Source organism: Coregonus lavaretus, assembly GCF_964263955.1.
Source record: "Coregonus lavaretus genome assembly, chromosome: 21".
In the NCBI taxonomy this organism is placed as follows: Eukaryota; Metazoa; Chordata; class Actinopteri; order Salmoniformes; family Salmonidae; genus Coregonus; species Coregonus lavaretus.
Window position 1 is genome coordinate 3,643,902 of NC_140008.1, and position 27,068 is coordinate 3,670,969.

At 46.3% G+C, this 27,068-nt stretch overlaps 1 protein-coding gene across 2 annotated transcripts in view; it reads left to right on the forward strand.

Annotated features, from left to right (window-relative positions):
* Nucleotides 1-723: 723 nt before the first annotated feature.
* The window catches only part of pidd1 (p53-induced death domain protein 1), a 30,266-nt gene continuing 3,921 nt past the window's right edge, over nucleotides 724-27,068 (forward strand). The window contains exons 1-15 of one of the 2 annotated variants that reach the window (XM_084185535.1): nucleotides 724-808; nucleotides 1,157-2,072; nucleotides 3,213-3,626; nucleotides 5,539-5,691; nucleotides 5,843-5,894; nucleotides 6,065-6,266; nucleotides 6,728-6,877; nucleotides 7,268-7,441; nucleotides 7,618-7,765; nucleotides 8,224-8,359; nucleotides 11,910-12,060; nucleotides 13,921-14,044; nucleotides 14,126-14,241; nucleotides 17,493-17,600; nucleotides 22,103-22,308. In XM_084185535.1, coding sequence (XP_084041661.1) covers nucleotides 1,307-2,072; nucleotides 3,213-3,626; nucleotides 5,539-5,691; nucleotides 5,843-5,894; nucleotides 6,065-6,266; nucleotides 6,728-6,877; nucleotides 7,268-7,441; nucleotides 7,618-7,765; nucleotides 8,224-8,359; nucleotides 11,910-12,060; nucleotides 13,921-14,044; nucleotides 14,126-14,241; nucleotides 17,493-17,600; nucleotides 22,103-22,308 — 2,900 coding nt within the window. In that variant the 5' untranslated portion in view covers nucleotides 724-808; nucleotides 1,157-1,306. Of the gene's footprint in view, nucleotides 2,073-3,212; nucleotides 3,627-5,538; nucleotides 5,692-5,842; nucleotides 5,895-6,064; nucleotides 6,267-6,727; nucleotides 6,878-7,267; nucleotides 7,442-7,617; nucleotides 7,766-8,223; nucleotides 8,360-11,909; nucleotides 12,061-13,920; nucleotides 14,045-14,125; nucleotides 14,242-17,492; nucleotides 17,601-22,102; nucleotides 22,309-27,068 lie in introns of both variants that reach the window. The other variant, XM_084185534.1, reaches the window with a different exon arrangement.

The following is a 27,068-nucleotide window of genomic DNA, read 5'->3' on the forward strand; positions in this document are numbered from 1 at the left end:
AGCAGTACTCTGGACCTTCAGGGCAGGATTTGAATACCCCTGTTCTATGGTCTTCAGGGTAGGATTTCAATAACACCCTGTTCTATGGTCTTCTTGTAAAGACCTGACTCCAAGTAACCCAAGACCACTTTTATAGGACTGATGTGAGCAGCGCTCAAAGCTGACAACCACTTCTGCAAGAATATCAATACACGGCATACATATCAGCCTAGGTAGGCTATACATTCAGGAAATGAACACACTGAAGAGAGATACGTTATGCCTTTGACAAAGAAGAAAATAGATAAAGTTGTGTTTATCAGGTAAAAGTAATAGACACATTATCAGGGACCAGGGACACGTCATTATTCCTGTGTTTACCAGAGATAACTCTTCTGACTATCTGTTTTTCTCTACTCTGAAAGTTATGGATTAAAGCATCTGGAAAGCCTGGCATTTTCCCAGTATTCCCTAGCCTGGTCCCATATCTGTTTGTGCTGTTTTTTTTTCCAACCCCCGATGTCACACGAATATTTATATTTTATTTTATATGTCAACAAACAAACAGATAGAAAAGGCAATTTGCAAGTGAGAGTGATGCGGGATAAAGAGATTCGAAAGTGAGAGTTTAAACGTGTCACTGTCCCTTTAAGATGAATCACTGGCTCTGTTTGGCTCATTGGTCTGGCTGATGACAACGCAATCTTTTTGAAAAAGGTGTAGCCACGGTCACCAAAGGAAGTATTGAACCTTGCACTTTATAATAGATACATCTCGCGTAGAAGAGAAACAGTGGTTATCGTTGTGTGAACGCAAACATTACTGCACGGTACAGTACATTTGTTAAATCTATAGCTAGCTTGTTCCGTGAACTTTCAAGTGGCATAGTAATCAAAGCTGTTAGCTAATGTTAGCTAGTTGCTAACTAGGCTAGCCAGCGGTAGATTCCTATGTTTGCACGACCAGATGTTGTAGCCATGAGAGTTAGCTATCTATTTACTAAGAACATTCTAATCTTTCACCATTACTGTCATACAATCACATTGAGACATTTTACCTAAATAAACATAGCTATGTAACGTTATGTTGTTAGCTATGCGTTTACAGTCAGTGAGGTATAGGCTATGTTCTTGTACTAGCTAGGCAATCAATGTTCTGGGAATACTGTATATCCTAGGTCGCTCAAGTCCCAACATGCCCAAGTACAGCGGGGCAGCAGGTGCCCCTTGAAGATTGGCCCGTCTAATAAATGAGAAAAAGAAAGGTGTTAGGATTTAAATTGAACACCTTCACAAAACAAGGTCCCCCCTGAGAGAAGAGGTGTGAGATGGAGAGGAAGAAGAAGAAGAAGAAGAGAGAATGGAGGAGAGGAAAAGGACAAGAGAAAGAGGTGGATGAGAATCAAGCCGGTGGTGGAGAGACGGGGACTGGAGGACGGGGAGATGGAACTGTGGAGACAGGACAGATGAGGAATAAGAGTGTCAATAGAACAACACACCTTCCCTTAGATAAGATGGCCCACCATCTTGGAGAGGAACTGTCATGTAGGGAAGCACAGACTGAGGGAGAGACTGCTAGTATGTCGGCAATTAGAAACAAAGAAGAAGGTGGAATTCAAATGGGGATGATGATGATGATGAAGGACATGAGTAAAGGACTGATAACAGTCATGGACCAAGATGATGATGATGATGATGATGATGATGACCCTGCCTCCATCCCTCCTCCTCCCTCTATCTCTCCATCTCTATCCGTCAGCCTCATGGACACCTGGCCTCCCTCCATCTCCACCCTCTCATCCCCCTCTCCCTCCCTCCTCCCTCCTCCTCTCTCCTCCTCTTTCTCTCCCGTCCCGTCCCTCACCCCTCCCCTGCCCCCGTCCGTAGAGCTGTGTGCGGTGCTCACCGACACTAGACTGACTCTGGACGTGTACCAGGGTGGGGCTGCTGTGCTCCAGTTGCTATGGGTGTCTGTCCCTGGGCAGCTGAGGGGCCTGCAGTACCTCCGACTGGGCTCGGAGGACAGGGGGGCGCTAGAAGGAGCCCTGGATGTCCTACCGCACCTCACAGAGCTACGCTCACTGGCTATCAGAGGTACTGAGTACTAATGGACTGGACAGTGCTGAATGCTGATACATTCATTAATGCTGTATAACGTGCTTGTAAACTAACATTTGATAGATTCAGATTGATTGTTTAGTAGAACATCAGACCCACAGTATAGCACATAGTATAAACACTGCAACGTTATCATACAATGTGTCTTTACATGTTAATAATTATGTAGGTCTTTTCTCCCCCTTTTCAATAACTTGTCCCTTGTTCTTGTCTGTCCTCTCTCTCCTCCTGTCTGTCCTCTCTCTCCTCCTGTCTGTCCTCTCTCTCCTCCTGTCTGTCCTCTCTCTCCTGTCTGTCTGTCCCCTCTCTCCTCCTGTCTGTCCTCTCTCTCTTCCTTTCTGTCCTGTCTGTCCTCTCTCCTCCTGTCTGTCCTCTCTCCTCCTGTCTGTCCTCTCTCTCCTCCTGTCTGTCCTCTCTCTCCTCCTGTCTGTCCTCTCTCCTCCTGTCTGTCCCCTCTCTCCTGTAATCTGTCCCCTCTCTCCTCCTGTCTTTCCTCTCTCTCTTCCTGTCTGTCCTCTCTCTCCTGTCTGTCTGTCCTCTCTCTCCTCCTGTCTGTCATCTCTCCTCCTTTCTGTCTCCTCCTGTCTGTCCTCTCTCTCCTGTATGTCCTCTCTCTCCTCCTGTCTGTCCTCTCTCCCCTCCTGTCTGTCCTCTCTCCTCCTGTCTGTCCTCTCTCTCCTCCTGTCTGTCCTCTTTCTCTCTCCTGTCTGTCCTCTCTCTCCTGTCTGTCCTCTCTCTCCTCCTGTCTGTCCTCTCTCTCCTCCTGTCTGTCCTCTCTCTCTTCCTGTCTGTCCTCTCTCTCCTCCTGTCTGTCCTCTCTCTCCTCCTGTCTGTCCTCTCTCTCCTCCTGTCTGTCCTCTCTCGCCTCCTGTCTGTCCTCTCTCTCCTCCTGTTTGTCCTCTCTCTCCTCCTGTCTGTCCTCTCTCTCCTCCTGTCTGTCCTCTCTCCTCCTTTCTGTCTCCTCCTGTCTGTCCTCTCTCCTCCTGTCTGCCTCTCTCTCCACCTTCCTGTCTCCTCCTGTCTGTCCTCTCTCTCTCTCCTCCTGTCTGTCCTCTCTCTCTCTCCTCCTGTCTGTCCTCTCTCTCCATGCCTGCTCATCTTCTGACTCTTCCTCAGGACACTGTTTCCATGATGCCCATGGTGACCCCCTCCCCGGCCTCCTCACCTCTCTCCCTCCCTCTCTCTCATCCCTCTCGCTCCTCGTCCACCTGGACCTCTCCTTCAACCACCTTTCCTCCTTCCCCCCCTGCCTCCTCACCCTCCCCCTCCTCTCCACCCTCCTCCTGGGTCACAACCACCTCACTGAACTCCCCCCCTCCTTCGGTCCTCTCCCTACCCTCCGCTACCTCTCTTTCCTGGGGAACCGTCTGGCCTCTCTCCCCCCCAGCCTGGGCCAGTTGAGGACACTCCAGACCCTGGATGTCTCCTATAACCTCCTGGAGACATTACCTGAGGAGATAGGTGCACTAGAGGAGCTGGTTAAACTGGAGCTGTCACACAACAGGCTAAAGAGGCTCCCTGAGACCATGGGTAAGGGGTGGAGGGTGAGTCTAGGGGCAAGATGGATTACATTAAGTTAGGAGACTGGAGAGTTCTTGAAAGAGTGACACAGTATTAACCATTGACATATTTATTGCATATAACTATGTTGTAAGCCTAAATATTACCGTGATACTATGGCAGTGTCGTTGGTGTCTGTAGGAAATTAATTTGACAATAAAAAAAGAAAAGCAAGCGTTGAAGGTTAGGAACATTCCCTCCATCTTCGTCTGTCTGTCTACATCACTCTCCTCTCCTCTCCTCTCCTCTCCTCTCCTCTCCTCTCCTCTCCTCTCCTCTCCTCTCCTCTCCTCTCCTCTCCTCTCCTCTCCTCTCCTCTCCTCTCCTCTTTCCCCTCTCCTCTCGTTCCCCTCTCCTCTCCTCTCGTTCCCCTCTCCTCTTTCCTCTCTCTTCTCCTCTCCTCGCCTCTCCTCTACCTCTCCTCTCCTCTCCTCTCCTCTCCTCTCCTCTCCTCTCCTCTCCTCTCCTCTCCTCTCCTCTCCTCTCCTCTCCTCTCCTCTCCTCTCCTCTCGTTCCCCACTCCTTTCCTCTCCTCTCCTCTCCTCTCCTCTCCTCTCCTCTCCTCTCCTCTCCTCTCCTCTCCTCTCCTCTCCTCTCCTCTCCTCTCCTCTCCTCTCCTCTCCTCTCCTCTCCTCTTTCCCCTCTCCTCTCCTCTCGTTCCCCTCTCCTCTCCTCTCGTTCCCCTCTCCTCTTTCCTCTCTCTTCTCCTCTCCTCGCCTCTCCTCTACCTCTCCTATACCTCTCCTCTCCTCTCCTCTCCTCTCCTCTCCTCTCCTCTCCTCTCCTCTCCTCTCCTCTCCTCTCCTCTTTCCCCTCTCCTCTCGTTCCCCACTCCTTTCCTCTCATTCTCCTCTCATTCTCCTCTCACTCTCCTCTCCTCTCCTCTCCTCTCCTCTCCTCTCCTCTCCTCTCCTCTCCTCTCCTCTCCTCTCCTCTCCTCTCCTCTCCTCTCCTCTCCTCTCCTCTCCTCTCCTCTCCTCTCCTCTCGTTCCCCTCTCCTCTCCTCTCGTTCCCCTCTCCTCTTTCCTCTCTCTTCTCCTCTCCTCGCCTCTCTTCTCTTCTCCTCTCCTCTCCTCTCCTCTCCTCTCCTCTCCTCTCCTCTCCTCTCCTCTCCTCTCCTCTCCTCTCCTCTCCTCTCCTCTCCTCTCCTCTCCTCTCCTCTCCTCTTTCCCCTCTCCTCTCGTTCCCCACTCCTCTCCTCTCCTCTCCTCTCCTCTCCTCTCCTCTCCTCTCCTCTCCTCTCCTCTCCTCTCCTCTCCTCTCCTCTCCTCTCCTCTCCTCTCCTCTCCTCTCCTCTCCTCTCGTTCCCCTCTCCTCTTTCCTCTCTCTTCTCCTCTCCTCTCCTCGCCTCTCCTCTACCTCTCCTCTCCTCTCCTCTCCTCTCCTCTCCTCTCCTCTCCTCTCCTCTCCTCTCCTCTCCTCTCCTCTCCTCTCCTCTCCTCTCCTCTCGTTCCCCTCTCCTCTCCTCTCCTCTCGTTCTCCTCTCCTCTCCTCTCCTCTCCTCTCCTCTCCTCTCCTCTCCTCTCCTCTCCTCTCCTCTCCTCTCCTCTCGTTCCCCTCACCTCTCCTCTCGTTCCCCTCTCCTCTCCTCTCCTCTCCTCTCCTCTCCTCTCCTCTCCTCTCCTCTCCTCTCCTCTCCTCTCCTCTCCTCTCCTCTCCTCTCCTCTCCTCTCCTCTCCTCTCCTCTCCTCTCCTCTCCTCTCCTCTCGTTCCCCTCTCCTCTCCTCTCGTTCCCCTCTCCTCTTTCTCCTCTCCTCTCCTCTCTCTCCTCTCCTCTCCTCTCCTCTCCTCTCCTCTCCTCTCCTCTCCTCTCCTCTCCTCTCCTCTCCTCTCCTCTCCTCTCCTCTCCTCTCCTCTCCTCTCCTCTCCTCTCCTCTCTCAGGCTGTCTCCTGTCTCTCAGGGACCTGGTGATCCACAGTAATGACCTGCGTGTTCTCCCCGTCTGTCTGGACAAACTGGATAAGCTAAAGGTAGACGTGAGGAACAACCCCCTGGGAAGACCCCCGACCCCTCCACCACTACCACCCACACCTGGTGAGTACCACCCTAATCCTACCCCCTCCACCACTACCACCCACACCTGGTGAATTGAGGCCTAAGTGACGGGTCTGTGACATTGACTATTTGCAGTATTATCATAGTTTTCTAAATCATTCCTTAGTTAATCATCCTTTGTCCCCCTCAGACCAGGTGGAAACACGCATTCCAGAGCTGCACCTTGGACTGAATCAACACAGGTACAACACACTGCTATTCTCCTCCTGCAGTTGTAAACATTCTACTTTGACTTGATGGATCTTTGATCGATACCTATTTGCACAGAAGCTGATCTCTGATATCAACACAGTTGTTTCCTTGTATAGTTGTCAGTTAAAGCTAAGTGTATGTGTTGTACCTCCCCCCTCAGGTTCTGTGTGTCATCTGCTGGTTGTCATGTGTTCCTCCCAGGGGGGGCAGAGCTACTGTTTCCCTCGGGTTGCCTAGCGACAACCACCAGACTGCAGTGGGCGGAGCGTATGCCAGATAAGAAATGGGTGTGGCTAGAGGAGCATGACTTCCTGCTGAGTCGACCACTGGAACTCCTCCCACACAGGATCACCTTTTTAAAGGTAGCCTAGAGACGGTAGTCATATCATTGATTTGTTTAATTTATGGTGTTATAGATATCAATGAAAAGAACAGTAGGTTTACACACAAAGTAGACAGACTCCAATATCATCTTTTCAGGAGTTTTAAATGTATTATTTCTTGCAGCATACAGACATTTGGGCAAAGCCTTTTTCAGTGTGTATCTACGATCTTCTCATTGGTCTCTCAACTACTCTGCTACTCATCTTCTTTCTGAACATATTCCTTCCTTCTCTCCTCTCCTCTCTCCTCTCCTCTCCTCTCCTCTCCTCTCCTCTCCTCTCCTCTCCTCTCCTCTCCTCTCCTCTCCTCTCCTCTCCTCTCCTCTCCTCTCCTCTCCTCTCCTCTCCTCTCCTCTCCTCTCCTCTCCTCTCCTCTCCTCTCATCTCCTCTCCTCTCCTCTCCTCTCCTCTCCTCTCCTCTCCTCTCCTCTCCTCTCTAGCCTGTGGAGGTGTGTGTGCCGTACCACCGTTCCAGGAGAGGGGAGGTGGTTGTGAGGAGGTTTGATGGACAGCAGTGGAGTACACTATCCACTGAGACCAGGAGGGGCAGTATAGGACACAGCATCCACCCTGGGGGACGACCCGCCAGGGTACAGAACAGAACACTGCTTTATAATACGGCCATGCTAGAAAATAGGATCAACTTCTGTCCCCAATCCCGAACCCATCCCTAGACCCTATGTCCTATTCACTTCTGAAGATCTGAGATTTGGAGAGAGAGATCTGTATTTGATTGTTAGCAATATGGTTCCACCTTGCTGTCTGATGTGCTGGGTTGATGCTTTTGCTTATACCAAACAAACCCTGTCCGACCTCCAGAAGCGTATCAGGCGTAAGATTGAGGTTTTGATTTGTTCAACAGTCAAAAATCGCCCATGTCTCTCTCTGTCTGTCTGTATAATAATTAGCTCTTAATTGACTTGCCTAAGTTAAAGAAATGTTAAATAAAAAATAAAAAAATAACAAGTCTGTCCCCATAGCTGGCCTGCGTATCAGTGATCCAGTTCTCCTGGTTTGTGGCAGTGGGTCGTCCAGTCAGGGACAGTTGCTCTGTGACACCAGAGGGGGCGCTGTTGGTGTCACGTACGGACGCAGGCATCAAACTCACCTTCCCCCCTGCCTCCACTGTCCAGACCCGCACCATCACTCTACAGGTACAGGCCGGTATTCAGAGGACCAGACAGTGGTTCCCCCAGAGAGCATTGTTTGTTAGAACGTGCTAAAACAATACTAACTAGTAGCCTCTGTGTTTTGGACACGTTTACGATGCTAATCTTTTCAGCAGTGGGGTATGTAGTTCCAATCCCTGCTCACTCTCCTGTGTCTGCAGGTGTTACAGGTGTCTGTCTCTGAGGTCCAGGCGTTGTGTGGAGACCCTCAGACAAGAGTCAGTCCCCTTCTCTGTCTCTCTCAGGACCCCAGCATGCAATTCCTCCAGCCAATCAAGGTGCAGGTCCCTCTGCCAACTGGACTCACAGGTAGGCTACTGGGTCCTGTTTGAAAACGGTTCAACGCTTTTATTCCTTCCTCTCCACCTTGGATCAGTCAGTGATCTGACATGAGTGGAGAGGTGAGAGCAAAACATTTACTTCACACGGCTTTCACCCATCTAGCTGTGTCAGATGAGTGATTACTCCAAGGAAGGAAGGATCAATTTTCTAAGTATTGGAACGAGGCCCTGTATTCACTTCCTTAAGTATTTGAACCATATTTATAACAGGCTATAATGCTACTTTTAATGAGCTGAGCATGTTCTCTCCCTTTACCTGCTGGTTGTTAAACAGTAGACCTGTCCTGTCTCCATGGCGACCACAGCGCTACCTTTATTCATTTAACCATGTTGTTGTTGTTCCAGGACATACAGTAGACCTGTCCTGTCTCCATGGCGACCACAGCGCTACCTTTATTCATTTTAACCATGTTGTTGTTGTTCCAGGTCATACAGTAGACCTGTCCTGTCTCCACCTGCTCCATGGAGACCCCAGCGCCCACACCTGGACAGACATCACCTCACAGGTGTCTCTCTATGTCACACACCTCTACGCTATCTTCTACATCACTCACTTCTCCTGGTGAGTTCCTATTATTCCAGACCACATGAACACACAGCTTTACAGTAGGAATGCCTAGTTATTCCAGACCAAATGAACACACAGCTTTACAGTAGGAATGTCTAGTTATTCCAGACCACATGAACACACAGCTTTACAGTAGGAATGCCTAGTTATTCCAGACCACATGAACAAACAGCTTTACAGTAGGAATGCCTAGTTATTCCAGACCACATGAACACACAGCTTTACAGTAGGAATGCCTAGTTATTCCAGACCACATGAACACACAGCTTTACAGTAGGAATGTCTAGTTATTCCAGACCACATGAACACACAGCTCTACAGTAGGAATGTCTAGTTATTCCAGACCACATGAACACACAGCTTTACAGTAGGAATGCCTAGTTATTCCAGACCACATGAACACACAGCTTTAAAGTAGGAATGGCTAGTTATTCCAGACCAAATGAACACACAGCTTTACAGTAGGAATGGCTAGTTATTCCAGACCACATGAACACACAGCTTTACAGTAGGAATGCCTAGTTATTCCAGACCACATGAACACACAGCTTTACAGTAGGAATGTCTAGTTATTCCAGACCACATGAACACACAGCTTTACAGTAGGAATGTCTAGTTATTCCAGACCACATGAACACACAGCTTTACAGTAGGAATGCCTAGTTATTCCAGACCAAATGAACACACAGCTTTACAGTAGGAATGTCTAGTTATTCCAGACCACATGAACACACAGCTTTACAGTAGGAATGTCTAGTTATTCCAGACCACATGAACACACAGCTTTACAGTAGGAATGTCTAGTTATTCCAGACCACATGAACACACAGCTTTACAGTAGGAATGTCTAGTTATTCCAGACCACATGAACACACAGCTTTACAGTAGGAATGGCTAGTTATTCCAGACCACATGAACACACAGCTTTACAGTAGGAATGCCTAGTTATTCCAGACCACATGAACACACAGCTTTACAGTAGGAATTCCTAGTTATTCCAGACCACATGAACACACAGCTTTACAGTAGGAATGGCTAGTTATTCCAGACCACATGAACACACAGCTTTACAGTATGAATGGCTAGTTATTCCAGACCACATGAACACACTGCTTTACAGTAGGAATGGCTAGTTATTCCAGACCACATGAACACACAGCTTTACAGTAGGAATGCCTAGTTATTCCAGACCACATGAACACACAGCTTTACAGTAGGAATGCCTAGTTATTCCAGACCACATGAACAAGACCACATGAACAGACAGCTTTATAGTAGGAATGCCTAGTTGTTCCAGACCACATGAACACACAGCTTTACAGTAGGAATGCCTAGTTATTCCAGACCACATGAACACACAGCTTTACAGTAGGAATGCCTAGTTATTCCAGACCACATGAACACACAGCTTTACAGTATGAATGGCTAGTTATTCCAGACCACATGAACACACAGCTTTACAGTAGGAATGCCTAGTTATTCCAGACCACATGAACACACAGCTTTACAGTAGGAATGCCTAGTTATTCCAGACCACATGAACACACAGCTTTACATTATGAATGGCTAGTTATTCCAGACCACATGAACACACAGCTTTACAGTAGGAATGGCTAGTTATTCCAGACCACATGAACACACAGCTTTACAGTAGGAATGCCTAGTTATTCCAGACCACATGAACACACAGCTTTACAGTAGGAATGCCTAGTTATTCCAGACCACATGAACACACAGCTTTACTGTAGGAATGCCTAGTTATTCCAGACCACATGAACAAGACCACATGAACACACAGCTTTACAGTAGGAATGCCTAGTTATTCCAGACCACATGAACACACAGCTTTACAGTAGGAATTCCTAGTTATTCCAGACCACATGAACACACAGCTTTACAGTAGGAATGGCTAGTTATTCCAGACCACATGAACACACAGCTTTACAGTATGAATGGCTAGTTATTCCAGACCACATGAACACACTGCTTTACAGTAGGAATGGCTAGTTATTCCAGACCACATGAACACACAGCTTTACAGTAGGAATGCCTAGTTATTCCAGACCACATGAACACACAGCTTTACAGTAGGAATGCCTAGTTATTCCAGACCACATGAACACACAGCTTTACAGTAGGAATGCCTAGTTATTCCAGACCACATGAACAAGACCACATGAACAGACAGCTTTATAGTAGGAATGCCTAGTTGTTCCAGACCACATGAACACACAGCTTTACAGTAGGAATGCCTAGTTATTCCAGACCACATGAACACACAGCTTTACAGTAGGAATGCCTAGTTATTCCAGACCACATGAACACACAGCTTTACAGTATGAATGGCTAGTTATTCCAGACCACATGAACACACAGCTTTACAGTAGGAATGCCTAGTTATTCCAGACCACATGAACACACAGCTTTACAGTAGGAATGCCTAGTTATTCCAGACCACATGAACACACAGCTTTACATTATGAATGGCTAGTTATTCCAGACCACATGAACACACAGCTTTACAGTAGGAATGGCTAGTTATTCCAGACCACATGAACACACAGCTTTACAGTAGGAATGCCTAGTTATTCCAGACCACATGAACACACAGCTTTACAGTAGGAATGCCTAGTTATTCCAGACCACATGAACACACAGCTTTACTGTAGGAATGCCTAGTTATTCCAGACCACATGAACAAGACCACATGAACACACAGCTTTACAGTAGGAATGCCTAGTTGTTCCAGACCACATGAACACACAGCTTTACAGTAGGAATGTCTAGTTATTCCAGACCACATGAACACACAGCTTTACAGTAGTAATGTCTAGTTATTCCAGACCACATGAACAAGACCACATGAACACACAGCTTTACAGTAGGATTGGCTAGTTATTCCAGACCACATGAACACACAGCTTTACAGTAGGAATGGCTAGTTATTCCAGACCACATGAACACACAGCTTTACAGTAGGAATGGCTAGTTATTCCAGACCACATGAACACACAGCTTTACAGTAGGAATGTCTAGTTATTCCAGACCACATGAACACACAGCTTTACAGTAGGAATGCCTAGTTATTCCAGACCACATGAACACACAGCTTTACAGTAGGAATGGCTAGTTATTCCAGACCACATGAACACACAGCTTTACATTATGAATGGCTAGTTATTCCAGACCACATGAACACACAGCTTTACAGTAGGAATGTCTAGTTATTCCAGACCACATGAACACACAGCTTTACAGTAGGAATGTCTAGCGGTGTAGACGGCGCTTTAACTCACATGAGACGAGGTGCAGCCCCAAAAATCTTCTTGAACAATCTTCCTAAGAGTACGGTCTTCTGTCATCGATCCCGAGGCTGAACATTGTTACGTTTAATATTGTTCCTCTACCCTAGCTGGACTGGCTGTGGCACACCACACGGCAGTGTGCGAGCGGTGCAGTCTGTACGGTGTACCAAACATTGAAGCGGTTTCTTTTGGCTACGTGTGTTAAATAGTTTGTGTGTATATTTATGTCATTATTATAGGTACTGGCTTTGGTACACTACACAGCGCTGTGTTAGTGGTGTGGTCCGTAGGGTCTACCAGAGACTGAAGCAATTTCAGGTCCAGTTTCTGGTGCTACAGAGGAGAACGGACCCCAAACAGGTTCTGCTACAGTGCCTGCCTGCTGACAAGGTGGGTCTGATCAATCAAGCCATCCATTCATCCATCCATTTATTGATCTTGAGTCTGAAATTGATGATCTGTGTGGTAAGTGTTGGAGAGGAGAACCAACCCCAAACAGGTTCTGCTACAGTGCCGGCCATACCAACAAGGTGGGTCTGTATATAAGATAAGCGACCAAGGACAGTCGGTGTTACAGCATCACTTACTGAGATAAGAGACCAAGGACAGTCAGTGTTACAGCAGCATCACTTACTGAGATAAGAGACCAAGGACAGTCAGTGTTACAGCAGCATCACTTACTGAGATAAGAGACCAAGGACAGTCGGTGTTACAGCATCACTTATTGAGATAAGAGACCAAGGACAGTCAGTGTTACAGCATCACTTACTGAGATAAGAAACCAAGGACAGTCAGTGTTACAGCAGCATCACTTACTGAGATAAGAGACCAAGGACAGTCAGTGTTACAGCAGCATCACTTACTGAGATAAGAGACCAAGGACAGTCGGTGTTACAGCAGTGTCACTTACTGAGATAAGAGACCAAGGACAGTCAGTGTTACAGCATCACTTACTGAGATAAGAGACCAAGGACAGTCAGTGTTACAGCATCACTTACTGAGATAAGGGACCAAGGACAGTCAGTGTTACAGCAGCATCACTTACTGAGATAAGAGACCAAGGACAGTCAGTGTTACAGCATCACTTACTGAGATAAGAGACCAAGGACAGTCGGTGTTACAGCATCACTTACTGAGATAAGAGACCAAGGACAGTCGGTGTTACAGCATCACTTACTGAGATAAGAGACCAAGGACAGTCGGTGTTACAGCATCACTTACTGAGATAAGAGACCAAGGACAGTCGGTGTTACAGCAGCATCACTTACTGAGATAAGAGACCAAGGACAGTCAGTGTTACAGCAGCATCACTTACTGAGATAAGAGACCAAGGACAGTCAGTGTTACAGCAGCATCACTTACTGAGATAAGAGACCAAGGACAGTCAGTGTTACAGCATCACTTACTGAGATAAGAGACCAAGGACAGTCAGTGTTACAGCATCACTTACTGAGATAAGAGACCAAGGACAGTCAGTGTTACAGCAGCATCACTTACTGAGATAAGAGACCAAGGACAGTCAGTGTTACCGCATCACTTACTGAGATAAGAGACCAAGGACAGTCAGTGTTACAGCAGCATCACTTACTGAGATAAGAGACCAAGGACAGTCAGTGTTACAGCAGCATCACTTACTGAGATAAGAGACCAAGGACAGTCGGTGTTACAGCATCACTTACTGAGATAAGAGACCAAGGACAGTCGGTGTTACAGCATCACTTACTGAGATAAGAGACCAAGGACAGTCAGTGTTATAGCAGCATCACTTACTGAGATAAGAGACCAAGGACAGTCAGTGTTACAGCAGCATCACTTACTGAGATAAGAGACCAAGGACAGTCAGTGTTACAGCATCACTTACTGAGATAAGAGACCAAGGACAGTCAGTGTTACAGCATCACTTACTGAGATAAGAGACCAAGGACAGTCAGTGTTACAGCAGCATCACTTACTGAGATAAGAGACCAAGGACAGTCAGTGTTACCGCATCACTTACTGAGATAAGAGACCAAGGACAGTCAGTGTTACAGCAGCATCACTTACTGAGATAAGAGACCAAGGACAGTCAGTGTTACAGCAGCATCACTTACTGAGATAAGAGACCAAGGACAGTCAGTTGCTGTAACAAATGCATAGTGCATCAGACTTTCTACTGCAAGTTTTAGAAGTGCAGGAATGTTAGAAGATCCACTGTGTGTTGATGACATGTGTACAGTAAATGTCTGATGTACCATATGACAACGTGTACAGGTGGACAACAGAGTACAGTCTCTATCAGAGCAGTACGACGGCCCACAGCCCTCAGACCTGTGTGACCTGCTGGAGGGAGAGCAGTTCTTCGCTGGCTTCGAGAGGGGCCTAGACGTCAGCGCAGGTACATTGGAAATTATAAATGTTAGATACAATTTGAACTACGTCTTCCTGGTGAAATACTACAACATCCTCTGTCTCCCAGACAGGCCAGACTGTGCAGAAGGGAGACTGTCTTTTGTGTTCTACTCTCGGTTGAGGAATCTCAAAGAGGTGTACGTCTGTCCTGCACAGAACCAGGAGGGGCCCGTCAGGGGACAGGTGAGAGACTAGTGACCGCTGACAAAAGGGGGTGTGGTAGATACAGACATTTTATGAATAATGTATCATAAATGGTTATAAGTGCTTTTATAGGTAAGGGATAAACGCCAACGTTCAGTACATTACCTTGGAGATAATGGACAACGCAGTTAGTTACATTATTAGTTCCTAAGATATTGTGCGGAACAGAGGCGTTTATCCCGCTTATACCACAGTTGACAGAGAAAACAATACTAAAGCAGACATTTACCGCTAGAAATAACACGTTTTCGTTGATATTTTCATTTTGACAAGTACATTCGTACTTTTTCATCCTCCCACCAAACCTGGTTGTTAGTTATATTGGTTAGGGTGCTGTTAGGGTTAACCCCATTTAGTCCACTGGTCGATTGGCTGTTGGTCGACCAAGATTTATTTATTCAAGCAGTGGCAAATATATATACACTACCGTTGAAACGTTTTGGATCACTTAGAAATGTCCTTGTTTTCGAAAGAAAATGATTTTTTTTTAACATCAAATTTATTAGAAATACAGTGTAGACATTGTTAATGTTGTAAATGGCCATTGTAGCTGGAAACGGCTGATTTTTAATGGAATATCTACATAGGCATACAGAGGCCCATTATCAGCAACCATCAGTCCTGTGTTCCAATGGCACGTTGTATTTGCTAATCCAAGTTTATCATTTTAAAAAGGATAATTGATCATTAGAAAACCCTTTTACATTTATGTTAGCACAGCTGAAAACTGTTGTGCTGATTAAAGAAGCATTAAAACTGGCCTTCTTGAGACTAGTTGAGTATCTGGAGCATCAGCAATTGTGGGTTCGATTACAGGCTCAAAATGGCCAGAATCAAATAACTTTCTTCTGAAACTCGTCAGCCTATTCTTGTTCTGAGAAATGAAGGCTATTCAATGAGAGAAATTGCCAAGAAACTGAAGATCTCGTACAACGCTGTGTACTACTCCCTTCACAGAACAGCACAAACTGGCTCTAACCAGAATAGAAAGAGGAGTAGGAGGCCCCGGTGCACAACTGAGCAAGAGGACAAATACCTTAGAGTGTCTAGTTTGAGAAACAGGCGCCTCACAGGTCCTCAACTGGCAGCTTCATTAAATAGTACCCGCAAAACACCAGTCTCAACGTCAACAGTGAAGAGGCGACTCCGGAATGCTGACCTTCTAGGCAGAGTTGCAAAGAAAAAGCCATATCTCAGACTGGCCATCTTAATCTTTTCTTTTTATTGGCCAGTCTGAGATATGGCAATGCTGTTCTGTGATTCACGCCTGTCTGAATGGACTAATCCATTGCGGAGGCCACGGGGATGGCTCACCAGTAATTTACCGTTAATTACCATAATTGTTTGGTTATTGTAATGTCTGTTAATGCATTCAATATATTATTATTACAGTCTTGCCGTTGTCGTTGTCGGAGTGGACACGTTGTTTGCAGAGCGCACATCCTAGGCTACACTTCTGAGGAAAAAGTTTTGGTTTATTTCATACCATTTACAAGTTGTCAATTTATTCATTGTCTTTTGTTTGGAGCGCTCCTGTCAATCACACACCTGATTTACGCATAGAACTAGGCCTAGGATATCTGACCTGCGTGCAAATGTGCCCAGGAATCAGTGGCTAACTGCAAGCGTTGCAAAGCAATCACTAGCCTGCTATTCAGGCCCTTAATCCAAGTCTGGGATTAAGGGTCTCTTTTCCAAGCTTAAAAGGATAAACATGCCATGGGCCAGAAAAGGTTGAATACATTGGCCATGCTGTCAATCCAGCATGACTTCTCCCACGTTCAAAACAACTGGAAACTCGGATTCTGTTCTGAATTCTGTCGCTGTACATTTCAAAAGTGATGAAAAAATAGTTAGTAACAAATAGTTTCTGTAACTGCGCGCAAATGTAGGCTTATAAATGTGCCCATTTGGGGATCTCTGTCTTAACTCGCCATCGCTGTGGAGCTTCTCAAAGTCATTTTTTCTTCGCCTCAAAAAAGCAAGTAAACAAAGTCTTTTTTTTTTTTTTTTTTACATCCATTGAGAATGACAATAGTTCCTCACCATAGCCTATTTGAAAAATCTTTCCAGCTCTCTCCCTTTCGATAACCACTCAGCATGAAAGGGGAAAAAAATGTAATGCTCTAATCCGTTGGAAATGTCATAGAGAAGGCTGATTCAGTGGCGACCCGTCATTCAGGGCAGGTAGGGCAGAGCCTGTTTAGCGAAACAAAAATGTTGTTGGGGCATTAATACGTGTCACATATCAGTTTGCAAACAATGTAAAAAATAAATAAAACATCTTTGAGTTAATAAAGCTGCATACAAACATGGTCTCTTTTTTGCTTTCTTGAGTAAAGCAGCTCCAAAATGGAGGTGTTTCAGCCTATCTCAGTGTTTTCTGTGGTGGTGGTGGTGGGGCAGCCTGGGGAAAATACGGAGTGTAGGGGGTTGGTAATGTTGTCTAGTTGCGTCGTGATTGGCTCAGTGTTCTGTCACTCATGAGGACACTACGTCACCGCAAAATCTACGGGGAGAGCTCGAAAATTCAAGCCCCTTGCGTGCTGCCATAGATTTACATTAGAAGTGCGCATCCAAGAAGGATCAAGGTCATTGGCCACAGATAAAATGACGTCACATCACGTTATATCTACCGTAGCTTTGATTGGACTGATCATGTCAACATCATCCTTTCAAAATCTTAGCTAGACAAGCAGTCATCATCATGAATCAAGTCGACAATCTACTGGCAAATCCTTTTCAATCCTTGTCATATGAAGATAAATCATAGATAAAACGTATCGGTGCTCATCGGCCATTGGACATAAACATGACACAACAAGTCGGAAATCGCTAATTGAACAATGAGTGGTTTGGAAGGAATTCTGTCGCTGTACATTTCAAAAGTGATGAAAAAATAGTTAGTAACGAATAGTTTCTGGAACTTTGTAGAAAGTACGGTCTGCGTGGTGCAGTGGTTTAGAAAGGCATAAAGGCACCTGTTGTTGAAGCTACTTCAGATCTGTCCCGTATATTGAAATGTAATGCCCATTCTAGAATGCCCTTTTAGCCAATCAGAAACGAGTATTCAACAACGCTGTGGTATAAATGATTATAAATGTTTCGAAATGGTTGAAATTTAGATGATATACGCAGTAGGGATTTAAAATACCATAGTTTTAAAAAACAGACGTTTCAGTATTTAAAGACTATTCTATCAGAAGTAATCTCTTATCTCTCCTCTCCAGGTGTCGTTCTACCGAGGTGAGGTTCCCAGTGACCTACCAAAGGAAGTGGCCAGGAAAAGGAAAGGACACGACAGCCAATGGCTGGCCACCTTACCACTCAGACTTCCTGTAAGTGAGAACAACAGCCAGTGGCTTTTTAAACCTCAAAAGTACTCCTGCAACAGGGTGATCAAATTAAGATCCTACATCTGTATAGCCAGCTTCTATGTTTGGCCTGGTGTGACAGTGACCAAAGGAGTTGGGCTATTCAGCACAAACAGATCTGGGAATCACACAAACTGCTTGTGAAGTCTTTATTTTCCAAAGCGTCAGGAGATGTCAGATGTTTACCCAGTACCACTATCCTTTGTAAACTTTAATCCTTTCATTTTCATTTCTCTCCTTCCTTCCTCTTCTCTTGGCTGGGATTCAAACCAACACATCTGTGCTGAGCAATAGACTTTTAAAGGTAATTTCCCCTGATTTCCCCATGGGTTATGGAGACCGCTGTTGACATTTTGACTCTGCGGGTGTTGGCTCAAACATAAAATCACCTTCATCAACATAAATCATCAGAAGTCAATCGCAGTACACAGGTTGTTTGTCTGCGTTCGTTTGAATCCTAGCCTCTGTTTCTCTACTTTACTGTACTGTGTTAGGTTTATTTTACAGGGACAAAATAGAGTTTTACAAAGCATATGCCTCTTATGTTGAGGATGTTTAAACATTCTATTGAACCTCGCAGACTCCCGGAGTTTTTATCTCCCTAATATTAAAGAAAGATAAAGAAGTAATCTTCATATCTTCCTTTTGCCCTCCTCGAATGCGACCTTAAGATGTTTACTAAAATACTTGCAAACAGACTAAATAAATGCATTTCGACTATAATTCATCATGACAAAACTGGTTTTAATCCCAGGCAGATTTTTCATTTTCCAACGTTAGGCGACTGACGAATATCATGTGTTCCAAACATGACAAAGATTCTAAAGTTGCCATTCTTGACTCTCAAAAAGCTTTTTGACCAAGTAGAATGGAACTACATTCTGACCGTGATAAATAAGTTTGGTGTGTGCAAGAGTTTTGTCTCTTGGGTTGATATCCTATACTGAACAACATGCAACAATTTCAACGATTTTACTGAGTTATAGTTCATACAAGGAAATGAATCCATTGAAATAAATAAATTAGGCCCTAATCTATGGATTTCGCATGACTGGGCAGGGGCGGAGCCACGGGGGGTCCTGGGAGGGCATAGGCCCACCGACTTGGGAGCCAGGCCCACCCACTGGAGAGCCAGGCCCAACCAATCAGAATGAGATTTTCCCCACAAAAGGGCTTTATTCCAGACAGAAATACTCCTCAGTTTCATCAGCTGTCCGGGTGGCTGGTCTCAGATGATCCCGCAGGTGAAGAAGCTTGATGTGGATGTCCTGGGCTGGCGTGGATACACGTGGTCTGTGGTTTTAAGGCTGGTTGACATACTGCCAAATTCTCTAAAACAACATTGGATGCAGTTTATGGTAGAGAAATGAACATTCAATTATCTGGCAACAGCTCTGGTGGACAATTCCTGCAGTCAGCATGCAAATTGCACGCTCCCTCAAAACTTGAGACATCTGTGGCATTGTGTGACAAAACTGCACATTAATTAGGTTCTTGATATGCCACATCTGTCAGGTGGATGGATTATCTTGACAAAGGATAAAATGCTCACTAACAGGGAATTAAACAAATTTGTAGCACAAAATATGAGAAAAATAAGTGCATATGGATCTTTTATTTCAGCTCATGAAACATGGGACCAGCACTTTACATGTTCCATTTATATTTTTGTTCAGTGTATATGCGTTCCCCCACGGCTTCAGTTCTCAATAAATCACCCCCCGTTTTTTCACTTCCACGTTCCTGCCAACAGGGGTAGCCCTTGAGTCCGTTGCTATGGAACCCCGAGCTCTTAGCATCAGGAGCCATCCTGCCATTGCTCTGATAAAACATGGGCAAGGTGGATCACCGCATCTCGCTCTATATGCGGATGACATCATCTTGTTCCTTTCACATGCCGAAGAGTCACGTCCCACCGCTGCTGGAGCTCATCGAATCATTTGGAGGACTCTCTGGGTCCACCATAAACCGGGATAAAAGTGAATCATTTGGAGAACTCTCTGGGTCCACCATAAACCGGGATAAAAGTGAATCATTTGGAGAACTCTCTGGGTCCACCATAAACCGGGATAAAAGTGAATCATTTGGAGAACTCTCTGGGTCCACCATAAACCGGGATAAAAGTGAATCATTTGGAGAACTCTCTGGGTCCACCATAAACCGGGATAAAAGTGAATCATTTGGAGAACTCTCTGGGTCCACCATAAACCGGGATAAAAGTGAATCATTTGGAGAACTCTCTGGATCCACCATAAACCGGGATAAAAGTGAATTCATGCCTCTTAAAGGCGACTTATATTCCTTTTAAAACCACAAGAGACAATACATTTATAAATTGAACTACAGTATCTCGACATGATAGAGAAGTGGAAGCGTACCACTGAGATCTGGAGAGTGTTGCCTCTATCTAATGTTAAACCGTGTTATTTAAATGGTCACACTCCCCAGATCTCTTTCTCTCATTCACAATCTACAGAATATTTTTTTTTAAATAAAGCTTTTTTCAAATCTTTGGATTCTATCATCTATTAAAAAACACATCAAGCCTGCCAAATGTTCAGCCTTCTTATTGGTCAGCTAGATGCTAGAGCACTGGTTCATTGGCAGGGTGAATACCCTGGCGTGGTGGATTCTTCCATCCCTTCATGGCTCGCTATTGAACAAGATATATGCACAACACTTCTCTTCCAGCACTTCTCTTTTCATCAATATATAGTATAAAAGAAGGAAAACGTTCGGTCTCCCGGAGACCTCGGCCTGTAGTCCTGTTTGCCATAACCGTGCTTTCCCCCCCGTTACTAACTGACAATACTTTTCTATTCTGGAAGAGAAAGGGCGTTACTACTATTGCAGACCTTTTACATCAATAATACTTTTGCCACATTCACACAGTTGAGGGAAGTGTACGAACTCGCCCGCATCTAATTTCTTCCGATAAGAAATTACGTTCGCTTAAATATACCAAAATTTTGAGGCAATGGCACCTTCCCGCGACCTGTATACTTCCATGAACCTCGTCCCCTTGACTCCAAGAGTTTGACCTCCAGATCTGTAGATCACTGTACACCAGGGTTCTTCAATTCCGGTCCTGGCGGGCCCGAAACACCTCTGTTTTTCATCTCTCTCCTTCTAATCAGGGGCTGATTCAGACCTGGGACACCAGGTGAGTGCAATTAACTACCGGGTAGAAATAAAAAAACAGAAGTGTTTCGGCCCTCCAGGACCGGAATTGAAGAACCCTGCTGTACAGCATATTACTCTGTATCCACACAACATTTGAAGGAGACCTGGGAGGAAGACCTTTGGTATGGAGATGACTGACGACAGTCGGATTGATTGCCCTCGAGATATTCACTTGTGCTCGATAAACTTCCGACACCAACTTATTCAACACTAAGTGATTCACAGACTACACTATTCCTGTGTACCAAATTGCACTCGTTTTAAACCTCGGTCTCTCCGATATGCCCTAAGTGCAAGTCTGCCGAGGGTACCCTGGGGTCACCTCTTTTCTGGTCATGCCCCAAACTGCACACATTCTGGCGGGATATTTTTAAGTGTTACTCAGAAGTATACAGCTGTGATCTCATACCAGCCCCGGACTCTGCAGTTTTAGGCGGGTCACAGCACCTTTAACCCACTGGGAACAGAAGACTGTAGAATATGTCATGGTTATTGCAAAAATACATATTTTAAGCCTTTGGAATAAGGAGACTGTACCTGTTTTTTAAAACCTGGTTAGCTGAAGTCAGCAGTTTGCTACATATAGAGGGGATTCGACATGAGATCTCTGGCAGATCTAATACATTGGTTAAGATACGGCAGCTCTTTTTATAGAGTATCTTTCACGTGATGATGGGTAACACAACATACAGCCTGCTGACCACCCTGATCCACAGTCATTCTTTTTAATGGAGCATAATCCTTATACTACAGTATGTCAAATATCAATGAAGCATGGTGCCGATTCCTTGAGAGCAATGTTGTGGTCCTCTGTAACTCCTCTGTAGCTCAATTGATAGAGCATGGCGCTTGTAACGCCAAGGTAGTGGGTTCGATCCCCGGGACCACCCATACGTAAAAATGTATGGACACATGACTGTAAGTCGCTTTGGATAAAAGCGTCTGCTAAATGGCATATTATTATAATTATATTATTATTATTATTATTATTATTATTATATTATTATAATATTATTATTATAATATTGTTTTTTCTTTCTGGTTTTTTCTCTCTCCTGTTGGGGGGTATTCTCCATGTATTGTTTGCTGTCATCTGTCTGTTTGTAAAACTGAAAATTCATAAATAAAATATAGGGGAGAAAAGGAAACATATTTATGTAAATGATTTGGCCAGCCGGTTAATATTCCACATTCCCACTCAGGCTATGAACTCGGATGGGGGTAGTAATGGCATGAGGCTGCTCCTCTCCTTCCTCACATCTCTCTCTCTCCCTTCCCCTCAGGGCCTAAACTCAGAGGGTGGCAGTAATGGCATGGACTGGGAGAAGCCCCAGTACCCTCCGCTGAACCTGGGAGACCCAGAGAGCGGGTACCTGACGGAGGCTAACCTGCTGGCCATCTCCCTGCAGATCGGACAGGACTGGAGGTCCATCGGCATCAACCTGGGAATCAGCTACCAGGAGCTGGACCGCATACAGTTCAAATACAGGTGGGCATGTTCATTAGGCACCAAACGTAAGAAAACTGACTGAAACAGGGAGGGATTACCTGTATTTATCCAATAAGAAACACTACATTTCGCATTCATACAAATACAGGTGGGCATGTTCATTAGGCACCAAACGTAAGAAAACTGACTGAAACAGGGAGGGATTACCTGTACTTATCCAATAAGAAACACTACATTTCGCATTCATACAAATACAGGTGGGCATGTTCATTAGGCACCAAACGTAAGAAAACTGACTGAAACAGGGAGGGATTACCTGTACTTATCCAATAAGAAACACTACATTTTCGCATTCGGTAGAAATACAGGTGGGCATGATGGGCACTGTGTGATGGAGAACCAGGGTCGCGTTCATTAGGCACCAAACGCAAGAAAGGGGATTGAAACTGGGAGGGACTTCCTGGACTGTTGCAGATTGCTTTTGAAACGTTTTCCGTTACGTACCCTAATGTACAAGAGCAAGGTCATGTTCCCTTTAGAATGATTAACCAACCGTATGTGATGGCCACATGTCATATTATATGTGTCAGTATTTCCAGTTAGGTCGCAACAACGTGTGCATGACATTTGCATGAAAATAGCTTTGCGTGTAAAAAAAATTCTGTCCATCATAAACTAACACTCTGTTTTACCAGGGTACAGTAGGGGTAGTCAGTCTTTTTTATTTGATTCTGAATCAATCTTAATTTGAGTCTTATTTGACTCTGATTCACATGGTGAATGTACATCAGATGAGATCTCGGTTACTGACCTGACCTGTTGTAAAGTGATGTACCCCAGTGTCAGATTAAACTGTGGGATTATCATGAGGCCAGATTAAGATAGGAAATGACTAAAGCTGAACCTAAGAATAACAAGCTAAACTCTCATCAATATGTTTGGTAACCCTTTATTTGAAGGTTAGCTGCATAAGGACTTCAGGACCCATACATAACCCATATATAACCCATTCATAACCCACACATAACCCATTCATAACCCATTCATAACCCATACATAACCCATACATAACCCATTCATAACCCATTCATAACCCATTCATAACCCATTCATAACCCATACATAACCCATTCATAACCCATTCATAATCCATTCATAACCCATTCATAACCCATACATAACCCATTCATAATCCATTCATAACCCATTCATAACCCATACATAACCCATACATTACCCATACATAACCCATAAGCAGTGGTTATTACATCTTTACCACTGTGATTTCCCTTTTTATCAGAAGCATTTTGGCCCATCAAGAGGGATGAAGAGATGCAGACGTAGCTACAGCCCAGTGTACTATTTCTGGATAAGAGGGAGGAAGTGATGCACTCCGTGTGTGGGCAGGCACATGGTGTATTAGCATAGGATAACTAAAGTCATTCAATTCTCACTGGAGGGAAAAGAAGAGACGGATTGAGATTTAACTTGTTAGGAGCCTGGAAGAGAGATGCAGGGGGAGTCAGAGAGAGAAGAGAGAGGAGTGGTGTATGGAAAGAGGGAAGGAGAGAGAGAGGGAGAGAGAATGGAGTGGTGTAGGGAGAGAGGAGAGAGAGAGAACGGAGTGGTGTAGGGAGAGAGGAGAGAGAGAACGGAGTGGTGTAGGGAGAGAGAGAACGGAGTGATGTAGGGAGAGAGGAGAGAGAGAACGGAGTGGTGTAGGGAGAGAGGAGAGAGAGAGAACGGAGTGGTGTAGGGAGAGAGGAGAGAGAGAATGGAGTGGTGTAGGGAGAGAGAGAATAGAGTGGTGTAGGGAGAGAGGAGAGAGAGAGAACGGAGTGGTGTAGGGAGAGAGGAGAGAGAGAGAACAGAGTGGTGTAGGGAGAGAGGAGAGAGAGAACGGAGTGGTGTAGGGAGAGAGAGAACAGAGTGGTGTAGGGAGAGAGGAGAGAGAGAGAACGGAGTGGTGTAGGGAGAGAGGAGAGAGAGAACGGAGTGGTGTAGGGAGAGAGAGAACGGAGTGGTGTAGGGAGAGAGGAGAGAGGAGAGAGAGAACGGAGTGGTGTAGGGAGAGAGGAGAGAGAGAACGGAGTGGTGTAGGGAGAGAGGAGAGAGAGAACGGAGTGGTGTAGGGAGAGAGAACGGTGTAGTGTAGGGAGAGAGGAGAGAGAGAACGGAGTGGTGTAGGGAGAGAGGAGAGAGAGAGAACGGAGTGGTGTAGGGAGAGAGGAGAGAGAGAACGGAGTGGTGTAGGGAGAGAGGAGAGAGAGAGAACGGAGTGGTGTAGGGAGAGAGGAGAGAGAGAACGGAGTGGTGTAGGGAGAGAGGAGAGAGAGAGAGAACGGAGTGGTGTAGGGAGAGAGGAGAGAGAGAGAGAACTGAGTGGTGTAGGGAGAGAGGAGAGAGAGAACGGAGTGGTGTAGGGAGAGAGAGAACGGAGTGGTGTAGGGAGAGAGGAGAGAGAGAACCGAGTGGTGTAGGCCACATTTACATTTACATTTACGTCATTTAGCAGACGCTCTTATCCAAAGCGACTTACAAATAGGTGCATTCACCTTATAGCCAGTGGGATAACCACTTTACAATGTTTATTTATTTATTTTTATTTTTTTTCGGGGGGGGGGGGGGGGGGGTAGAAGGATTACTTTATCCTATCCCAGGTATTCCTTAAAGAGGTGGGGTTTCAAATGTCTCCGGAAGGTGGTGAGTGACTCCGCTGTCCTGGCGTCGTGAGGGAGCTTGTTCCACCATTGGGGTGCCAGAGCAGCGAACAGTTTTGACTGGGCTGAGCAGGAACTATGCTTCTGCAGAGGTAGGGGAGCCAGCAGGCCAGAGGTGGATGAACGCAGTGCCCTCGTTTGGGTGTAGGGACTGATCAGAGCCTGAAGGTACGGAGGTGCCGTTCCCCTCACAGCTCCGTAGGCAAGCACCATGGTCTTGTAGCAGATGCGAGCTTCAACTGGAAGCCAGTGGAGTGTGCGGAGGAGCGGGGTGACGTGAGAGAACTTGGGAAGGTTGAACACCAGACGGGCTGCGGCATTCTGGATGAGTTGTAGGGGTTTAATGGCACAGGCAGGGAGCCCAGCCAACAGCTAGTTGCAGTAATCCAGACGGGAGATGACAAGTGCCTGGATTAGGACCTGTGCCGCTTCCTGTGTAAGGCAGGGTCGTACTCTCCGAATGTTGTAGAGCATGAACCTACAGGATCGGGTCACCGCCTTGATGTTAGCGGAGAACGACAGGGTGTTGTCCAGGGTCACGCCAAGGCTCTTCGCACTCTGGGAGGAGGACACAACGGAGTTGTCAACCGTGATGGCGAGATCATGGAACGGGCAGTCCTTCCCCGGGAGGAAGAGCAGCTCCGTCTTGCCGAGGTTCAGCTTGAGGTGGTGATCCGTCATCCATACTGATATGTCTGCCAGACATGCAGAGATGCGATTCGCCACCTGGTTATCAGAAGGGGGAAAGGAGAAGATTAGTTGTGTGTCGTCAGCGTAGCAATGATAGGAGAGGCCATGTGAGGATATGACAGAGCCAAGTGACTTTGTGTATAGCGAGAATAGGAGAGGGCCTAGAACTGAGCCCTGGGGGACACCAGTGGTGAGAGCACGTGGTGCGGAGACAGCTTCTCGCCACGCCACTTGGTAGGAGCGACCGGTCAGGTAGGACGCAATCCAAGAGTGAGCCGCGCCGGAGATGCCCAGCTCGGAGAGGGTGGAGAGGAGGATCTGATGGTTCACAGTATCAAAGGCAGCAGACAGGTCTAGAAGGACAAGAGCAGAGGAGAGAGAGTTAGCTTTAGCAGTGCGGAGAGCCTCTGTGACACAGAGAAGAGCAGTCTCAGTTGAATGACCAGTCTTGAAACCTGACTGGTTTGGATCAAGAAGGTCATTCTGAGAGAGATAGCAAGAGAGTTGGCTAAAGACGGCACGCTCAATAGTTTTGGAGAGAAAAGAAAGAAGGGATACTGGTCTGTAGTTGTTGACATCGGAGGGATCGAGTGTTGGTTTTTTGAGAAGGGGTGCAACTCTCGCTCTCTTGAAGACGGAAGGGACATAGCCAGCGGTCAAGGATGAGTTGATCAGCGAGGTGAGGTAAGGGAGAAGGTCACCGTAGATGGTCTGGAGAAGAGAGGAGGGGATAGGGTCAAGCGGGCAGGTTGTTGGGCGGCCTGCCGTTACAAGTCGCAAGATTTTATCTGGAGAGAGAGGGGAGAAAGAAGTCAAAGCATAGGGTAGGGCAGTGTGAGCAGGACCAGCAGTGTCATTTGACTTAACAAACGAGGATCGGATGTCGTCAACCTTCTTTTCAAAATGGTTGACGAAGTCATCCACAGAGAGGGAGGAGGAGGGGGGGGGGGGGGATTCAGCAGGGAGGAGAATGTGGCAAAGAGCTTCCTAGGGTTAGAGGCGGATGCTTGGAATTTAGAGTGGTAGAAAGTGGCCTTAGCAGCAGAAACAGATTAAGAAAATGTAGAGAGGAGGGAGTGAAAAGATGCCAGGTCTGCAGGGTGTCTAGTTTTCTTCCATTTCCGCTCAGCTGCCCGGAGCTCTGTTCTGTGAGCTCGCAATGAGTCATCAAGCCACGGAGCTGGAGGGGAGGACCGAGCCGGCCGGGAGGATAGGGGACATAGAGAGTCAAAGGATGCAGAAAGGGAGGAGAGGAGGGTTGAGGAGGCAGAATCAGGAGATTGGAGGGAGAGGATTGAGCAGAGGGAAGAGATGATAGGATGGAAGAGGAGAGAGTAGCGGGAGAGAGAGAGCGAAGGTTGCGACGGCGCATTACCATCTGTGTAGGGG